The sequence below is a fragment of the Gymnoscopelus braueri genome (genome assembly GCF_963280865.1).
Source record: "Gymnoscopelus braueri genome assembly, chromosome: 15".
Taxonomy (NCBI): domain Eukaryota; kingdom Metazoa; phylum Chordata; class Actinopteri; order Myctophiformes; family Myctophidae; genus Gymnoscopelus; species Gymnoscopelus braueri.
In genome coordinates this window covers 45,847,753-45,856,607 of record NC_137620.1, presented here as the reverse complement: position 1 = coordinate 45,856,607, position 8,855 = coordinate 45,847,753, and the positions used below count along the sequence as shown (strand labels likewise).

The following is an 8,855-nucleotide window of genomic DNA, read 5'->3' as shown; positions in this document are numbered from 1 at the left end:
CCCCCCCCCCCCCGTGCCCATGCCTAGATCCGGCCCCGCTCATCGGTAATTACTCCTTCCTGTTTCCATACCACACTGGAGAAAACTAAATTAAACAAACTGTCATTGAAACTGTAATTAGCTAACGTAACAAGCTTACTCAAATATAGCCTTTGGTGACTGGTGACTGTTTGAGGTCAAACAATATTGTTTTTTTTGTTCTTTATTTACCCAGGGTGGTCTCTGAGTCTTTTGAGGATAAGTGCTAGGACTGCTGTATATAAGAGCATGGTTTTAAGCAGGACTTACACATCAGTTCTGCTTTGATCTGACAACATGACCAACCTCCGACTCCCGTGCATCCTCGTCGGTAAGTACTGTACTCTTCAAAGCAGCATAATTTACAATGACATACAGCGGTGAAACATGTACTCAGATAACATTGGCAGTGGTGTAAAGTAACTAAATACATTTACTCATGTACTGTCCTGAAGTACAATTTTGAGGTACTTTTACTTTACTGGAGTATTTCCAATTATCTATACTTTTAATTTTACTCCACTACAATCCCGAGGCAAATATTATACTTTTACTCAACTACAATTATTTGAAAACTTGAGTTACTAGTTACTTTTCAGATATAAATCATTACATTATAAAACATACATTAACCACTTTAGCCCTTTTTTTTTATACCTAGGCTATATGAAAATAGCCGATCTGCAAGTTCACAATGTGCTAAAAAAAATTGTAGATCTACAAGCTTGTAGATCTGCTATTTTGAAACATTTTAGTAGGCTACTTTTTGGTACTTGAAGTACATTTTGACACCAATACTTTTGTACTTTTACTCAAGTACATTTTTAATTGCGGACTTTTACTAGTACACACGAGTACTTCTACACTGCAGTATTGATACTTTTACTTAAGTAAAACGTGAGTACTTTTTCCACCACTGAACATTGGTCATCTTTGAATCGTCTCATACAAGAATTGTCGTCCAAAACTAAACAAACTGTATCGTTTAGGATAGTCACTCAGTCATATTTGATAGTCTGTTTCTGGTGAACATTTCATTAAGTTGGCGGAAGTAACATTAGCGTTTTCTCGTTGTCAGTTGATGCTTCACAGTGGTGAAAAAAGTACTCACATTTTGTACTTAAGTAAAATGATCAATACTGCAATATAGAAGTACTCCGTTACAAGTAATAGTCCGGAATTCAAAATTTACTTGAGTGAAAGTACAAAAGTATTGGTATCAAAATGTACTTAAAGTACCAAAAGTAAAATTACAAAAAAAATTGAAAATAGCAGATCTACAAGCTCACAACGCGTCGCATCGTGAGCTTGTAGATCTGCTATTTTCAAATAGCCGAGGTATGAAATAGGGCTAATGTGGTTAATGTATTTTTTATAATATTGTAATTTATATCTGAAAAGTAACTAGTAACTAAAGTTATCAAATAATTGTAGTGGAGTAAAAGTACAATATTTACCTCTCAGATGTAGTGGAGTAGAAGTAAAAGTATTGGAAATTGGAAATACTCCAGTAAAGTACAGATACCTCAAAATTGTACTTAAGTACAGTACTTAAGTAAATGTACTTTGTTGCTTTCCACCACTGATGCTTCATATCCTTATGAGTCAAACCCTTATAAATCCTTATGAGTTTATTTTTGGAACGCAGCTCTTACATGAGGTCATATTAAACCAGTGGTGTAAAATAACTAAAGTACATTTACTCAAGTACTGTACTTAAGTAAAATGTTGAGGTATTTGTACTTTACTTGAGTATTTCCAATTTCCAATACTTTTACTTCTACTTCACTACATCTCAGAGGCAAATATTGTACTTTTACTCCACTACAATTATTTGAAAACTATAGTTACAAGTTACTTTTCAGATATGAACTATGACATTATGAAATATACATTAACCACATCAGCCCTATTTTATACAGAGGCTATTTGAAAATAGCAGATCTACAAGCTCACAACGTGTCTTATCGCGACACATTGTGAGCTTGTAGATCTGCTATTTTCAAACATTTTAGTACTTTTACTTTTGGTACTTTAAGTACGTTTTGCTGCCAATACTTTTGTACTTTTAATCAAGTAAATTTAGAATTCTGGACTTTCACCTGTAACAAAATATTTCTATATTGCAGTATTGATACAATTACTTAAGTAAAACATTTGAGTACTTTTTCCACCACTGCACAAATGCCAGAGTATGTTAAAATGACCCCAGACGTGTTCTACAGAGAAACATCCCTTTAATGCAGTGGTTTTCAACCAGTGGTCCAAGGACCACCAGTGGTCCTTGGGGGGGGGGGGTACCAGGGGGTCCCCAGCGAAATTAGTTAACATAGCGTCAGAATCATTTTAACCACTTAGATTTGGCTATTCAAAAATAGCAGATATACAAGCTCATAGCGCGGCACCGAGTGCCGTGCTATGAGCTTGTAGATCTGCTATTTTTGAAAAATCTTGAAAATGTGTTCAAATCTTTGAATATTTTTACATTACATTAAATAATTGTTTTACTCAAATGCTTCTGGGGGTCCCTGGCACAAAACATTTTCAGGTGGGGGTCCGCGGTCAAATGTATATCAATTTAGGGGTCCTTGGCATGAAAAAGGTTGAAAACCACTGCTTTAATGTCATGTTTGTGAATATTTGCCACATCATTGTGTTGTGTGTTATGTTTCAGTGCTGGCTGCTGTGTGCTGGCCGGCACAAAGCCAAACGCTCGTGGTCCGGAACGGGTCTCCGTGGGGCGGCTGGTCCACGCCACAGATGTGCCCAGAGGGCTCCTACGCTGGATCCTTCATGATTCGGGTGAGGCAATGTACTATTTACATTACAGTTTAACCATATCTATTAAATTCCTATTTCGTTGCTGTCGCGCAGAAACTTTTTTTTTTTTTCATAAATCAACGCCCTAATTATTATTATTTTTAAACATTTTATCCCACGATTTTGTAACCCATTTTTTCACCCAGTGCCAATTGTCTTAGTAATCCTGGGCGGTACACTCCCTCTGCCAGCCTAGGGAGAGCCTAGAGCCGAGCTCATGCCTCCTTCAATGCATTAGAGCTAGCGGACCGCTTCTTATCACCTGACAGGGGGGAGGTTCCCTGGTTAGACGTAGCGGAAGGAACAAGTTATTCCAACCAGTTCCTTTCCCCTCCATCAGGCAGGCGGTATAGAGACCAGGTTTACTGCATGTTTTTGTGAGGGTACCCTTAGGAGACACACCGAGGGAGAACATGCAAACTCCACACAGAAAGGCCCTTTCATTACTTGATCATACAACGTCAGACAAAAAAAAAAATAACGTTTGAATTTGAATCCTGAAAAGTAACAGTTTTGGACGTACAGTCGTTAGCACGTGATAACGGCAGTGATACCATCTGAGTACCTCTGTGGTACCACAGGGGCACCACCAAGTAGCTGTGGTACCACCTTTGACCTTTTAGAGGTGTAGCGTGGCTGATCGGCCACGATGTGGCGCATGTGAGTCCATGAACCCTACAGTCCATGAGACAATTTACATTTTGAAATACCCTAACCCAGGGGTTTTCAACCGGGGGTCCGGGACCCCTAGGGGGTCCTCAGAGTTACTACAGGTGGTAACTCCGCCAACAGGTGTTTTTTTTTTTACATGAACCACTTGAACCCTAGCATCCCTTTTCTGAGGAGAACTTTAGCCAAAAATAAGTTGTGAGCTTGTAGATCGGCTATTTTTGGCAAAGAGTTATAGGTGTAAAGGGAAAAAAGAGCAGAAAAAGTTTATCTGAAACACAATGTTATACAATATAGAGGGGTCCCTGCTTCATCTCTCTCTCAGCTAGGGGGTCCTTGGCCTGAAAACGTTGAAGACCCCTCCCTAACCCTAACACCCAGTTTGTGTTTTCGGGGAGCGAGGCTAAATCCTCACCCTATGACACGCTCAGGTGAGTTGCAGTGATGTCATCAGTGTGTCACTGATGATCGCATAATTCCAAACTTCTTCTGCCAAGGTGACAATAATATACCTACTACTCGAGTGCACCTTCATCTTGTGGCAGTGGACACTACCCCATATTCCTGAGCAGAGAAACTACTGCTTTTTTTTCATGACTTTGAAACCACATTTTATATACTGAACAATTGTTTTAATCATTCAAATGTGGCTGAGTGGTTTACATTAGTGTGTGGTCTGACATGTACATACTGCTTATAGTCATACTGGGTTAGGCTTAGGGTATGTTCAGATTTGAAATGCAACTTGAATTCAGGTAAAACCTTGATTAGAGTAAGTATGTTGCAGCATCTCAGGCAACATTATGCATGTCAAACTAATGTTAAATTAATCTGACAACTGAATTCCCGATCAATACATACATCTCTTTATGGCAAAATTAATGACATTTTTAGTTGAAAGTAATGGGTTTGTGCATTGTTTTGCACATGCAAAAAAACTATAGTATAAACGTGATTGAATGCAGTCCTGCGGCTAAAACTTTCCATGGAATTTGCAGTGTGCCTCGTAAACATGAACAATACTGATTTTGGTGACTCTATGGCCTTTCATCTACCACTACTAGTCTATTAGGCCAAAATGTCAATGTTTTACTGTCTCCTTCAGGTCGAAGGCGTGGTCGAGACTATGTTTTGTCCCCTATCCGTCCGTCCGTCCGTCTGCCAGAGCAGAACCTCTGCCCCAAATGTTTCAAATTGGCCTGTTATAGAGCCATCAGGAGGCCGATTTTTGCAAAACCCATTTATTGATATTACTCCTACGGATTTTGTCCAAACGTGACGCAAATCGGTACACAGCATCTCCATAGTCATGTGATCATAACCGATTTTCCATATTCCACCCTGATTGGCTAAGATTGCCATCTAAAGTATTTCCAATTTCCGTTGATACTTTTACTTGTAAAACATTTGAGTACTTTTTCCACCACTACCAGGAGACCAATTTATACCAGCAGGCAGCAGCAATTCACCTCTCTGCTTGTCTTGTTTATTCTCTTCTCTTTGTTCTTTTCTCGTGTTGGTCTGAATTCCTCTCACAGGTGGAGAAAAATCAAGACTTGGCCGATGACACAGCGTTAAATGGCATTCGACTCGAATGTTTCACGGACGGCAAATCTATCAATAGTTTTGTGTCATCACATGACGGATAGTAAGTATATAACACCTTGCACCAGTGTTGAGATATAGCTGAAGTTCACAACAAATTACAATTAAGCAGTTTAGAATTTTGAACTAAGGTTTCGGTCCCAAAAAATACATTATTTAGATTTTTCTTATTTATTATTTGTATAAGCTGCTCCGAGCGAGCTATTCTTTTTCAATGAAAACTCCTCCTTCACATCCATCCCCAATCATTGCCACTAAACGAATGCCTGTATAGCATTCTATATAGAAACACATACGGAGATTGGGCTACTTTTATTTGGCAAAAAAAACCAAAACAATTTGAGTGTTTTACCACCAGTGGTGGAAAAATAACTAAAATGTTTTGCTTAAAGGCATACTAGGTAACGTTTTCAACAAAACTAAAGTTAAATTGTATATCTTTTGTGAGTGGCAAAAGTTTCACAACACCCACTCCATGAATTTCACCCCCGGAAGCCTTTTATTTATATATTTTCTATTGAACGTGGACTGGGGGTACTTTCCCGGGGAAATTACGTCATCTGGCCGGAAAACGGAGGTGGAAATGCACTGGTTTCCTGTTTGGCCAGGAACTACCGCCACGGTTTCCTGTTTGGCCAGGAACTCCGCGCTAATAACAAAAAGGAACCTCACGCTGATTTTAAGAGAATGTAGGATTAGAAGATCGAAAAAGAACAGAAAAAGAAAGCACAGCTCATGGTAACTAATGCTCCACTGGCTAAGAGAAACGATCCGTAGATAGTATAAAACAATTAAAAGATCGCTTTTTGAAACGCTTCCGGCTTCCGGTGAAAACGAATGGAATTCTGGGTAATCGAGGACTAAGGAAATTGTATGCAGTGACGGTAGTGACCAGCAGAGGTTGCTAAAAATCGTTAGTTGTGAATTTGCATTGTACAACTTTAAGTAAAAGTATCAATACTGCAATGTAGAAGTACTCTGTTACAAGTAAACGTCAGGAATTCAAAGTTGACTTGAGTAAAAGTACAAAAGTATTGGCTTCGAAATTTACTTGAAGTACCAAAAGTAAAAATGTTTGAAAATAGCAGATCTACAAGTTCACAACGTGTCGCGATGATACGCGTTGTGAACTTGTAGATCGGCTATTTCAAATAGCCTAGGTATAAAATAGGGCTAAAGTGGTTAATGTATGTTTTATAATGTAGTAATTTATATCTGCAAAGTAACTAGTAGGCTAACTAAAGTTTAAAAGTAATAGTGGAGTAAAATTACAATATTTGCCTCCGATATGTAGTGTAGTAGAAGTAAAAGTACTGACATTGGAAAAATACTCAATTAAAGTAAAAAATACTAAATTTTTTTACATAAGTACAGTACTTGAGTAAATGTACTTAGTTACTTTACACCACTGCCTGGAACCCCATATATGACGCACCTGCACCTTGTTTTTTTTGTTTGTTTTTTTTCAGCTGGGGCACCTGGCGTGATCATGCAATCCGCTACTGCCCCTCAGGGTTCACACGTTTCATGCTGAAGGTGGAGTCGCCCGGCGGCGACGACACCGCGGTCAACAACATCCGCCTCTCCTGCAGCGGCGGAGGGGACATGACGGGCCCCTTCGTAGGCGGGGACTGGGGCGACTGGGGGTCCTGGAGCAACTCTTGTAACCCGGGGACGGTCATCTGTGGGATCCAGACACAGGTGGAGGGCAAACAAGGCCTTGGTGACGACACCGGGCTAAACAACGCGCGTTTTTTCTGCTGCAAAAAATAATGCGTGGGATAATTACGCGTACCGTTTGGATATCGTTAGCATTGGATATCGTTAGCATTTCGGGGCCGAAACCGCTTAATCTCCATATTTGACCTTTTTTGTGTTTTTTTTTTTTCATAAATTAACCCATTCAATCCGGGGAACGCACCTCTGTCATTTTTAGATTTCTTTGGCTACTAAAGAATAGCAGATCTACAAGCTCATAGCGCGGCACTCGGTGCCGCGCTATGAGCTTGTAGATCTGCTATTTTCTTTTAAAATCATGAACATTATTTTGTGCAAATATTGGATTTTTTATTTATAAGCGGACATTTGTAACTCAAAAATCTTTGCTTCTGGGGGAGGTCCCTGGAACTAAATATTTGACAAATGTTGGCTTTAAAAAATACAAATTCCAAGATTTGCACAAATTCATTTTCATTTCATGATTTTTCAAAAATAGCAGATCTACAAGCTCATAGCAGATCTGGCATTTTTGAATAGCCAAATAAATCTTAAAATGACACAAATGATGCTTTCCCGGTCTTAAAGGGTTAACAGCCTATTTGATCATACGACAGCGTCATACGGCGCTCTGCAAGCTCGAAATCTGTTTTTTTTTTATTTATATAATACTTTTTGAATTTGAAACCTGAAAAGTAACAGTTTTGGACATATGAGGTTTCCACCCGTCATAGACGATATTCAACGAATGATGACGTTACATTGTACTGTAGCTCATTAACCACTTCTTAAATCAAAATTTAGAAAACTGCAAATATATCTGGGTGAAAAAAATGGGTTACACAATCATGGGATAAAAATGTAAAAAAAAAAGAAAAGAAAACTGCGAATAAATACAGAAATAAAGATGTTAATTTCTGCAATGCTAGCTTGTCTGTGTGCTTTGTTAATATCCTGTTTGTCCAACTGTGCTCTTAAAGGGCAAGACCACTTTAGTAGAGGTTTGGGTTGTGTAGTTACCTTACTTCTACTCCACTACATCTCAGAAGGAAATATTGTACTTTTTACTCCACCACAATTATTTGAAAACTTTAGTTACTAATTAATTTGTAGATTTTGATTATTATTACAAAACGTACAAACAAACAAAAAAACCTTAGCATTAATCAAGTTTTTTTGGGGGGTGGGGGGGGTATGACACACAAAGGACATTAGAGGGAGCCAGAGTCAAATAAATCATTCACAACCTTAAAAGCAGAACACTGTTCACTCTTCATGCTCAGCATTGGTATAGTGTTATTTTTTATTAATTTTTTTAGTTTTAGTCCTAGTCTTTTGAATACAATTTAATTTAGTTTTAGTCATATTTTAGTCATCTGAAATATTTTAGTTTTTGTCTAGTTTTACTCGGCTAAATATCTTAAGATTTTAATCGACTAAATCTACAGTTGATTTAGTCGACTAAAATGTATTGTTGGCGGTGCCTTGATGGCGTCGTAATGCTGATTTTACACTTGGTTGCATGCTGAAAATAGCAGATCTACAAGGTCACAACGCGTTGAGCTTGTAGATCTGCTATTTTCAGAGCACAACACCCGAGCGCAACCAAACATAAAATCGTTAAAATGGCTTGTCTTTTAGTTCTACTGGATCTCTTCTCCACTAGTCCCTCACTAACATTTTAGTCTAGTTTTATTTGTTGACAAAATTGTCAATATATTATTTAGATTTTTTTTATTTAGTTTTTATTTAGTTTTAATCAGTGAAAAAGGGTAGTCGACGGACATTTTTCGTCATAGTTTTAGTGGACGAAATTCACACTGCATTGGTCACAGCTCTGTTCCTGCAGCTGCTGTTTGTGATCTCAGATTGACTGCATCTAACCAGGGCTCAAAATGAAGCAGAAGTTAAAATGCACCCAACTACACAGACAGCCCAAACCTCATCTTGGTGTGATCTACAAGCTCACAATGCGTCACATTGTGAGCTTGTAGATCTGCTATTTTCAAAATATTTTAATGTGGGAC

At 38.4% G+C, this 8,855-nt stretch overlaps 1 protein-coding gene across 1 annotated transcript; it reads left to right on the top strand.

Moving 5' to 3' along the window:
- The first annotated feature begins 226 nt into the window (after nt 1–226).
- LOC308101265 (vitelline membrane outer layer protein 1 homolog) lies at nt 227–7,751 on the top strand. Its single transcript, XM_080450677.1, has 4 exons — nt 227–349; nt 2,693–2,820; nt 5,046–5,155; nt 6,582–7,751. The coding sequence occupies exons 1-4, from the start codon at nt 316–318 to the stop codon at nt 6,883–6,885; spliced, it is 576 nt and encodes a 191-aa protein (XP_080306803.1). The 5' UTR covers nt 227–315; the 3' UTR covers nt 6,886–7,751.
- The last annotated feature ends 1,104 nt before the right edge of the window (nt 7,752–8,855 follow it).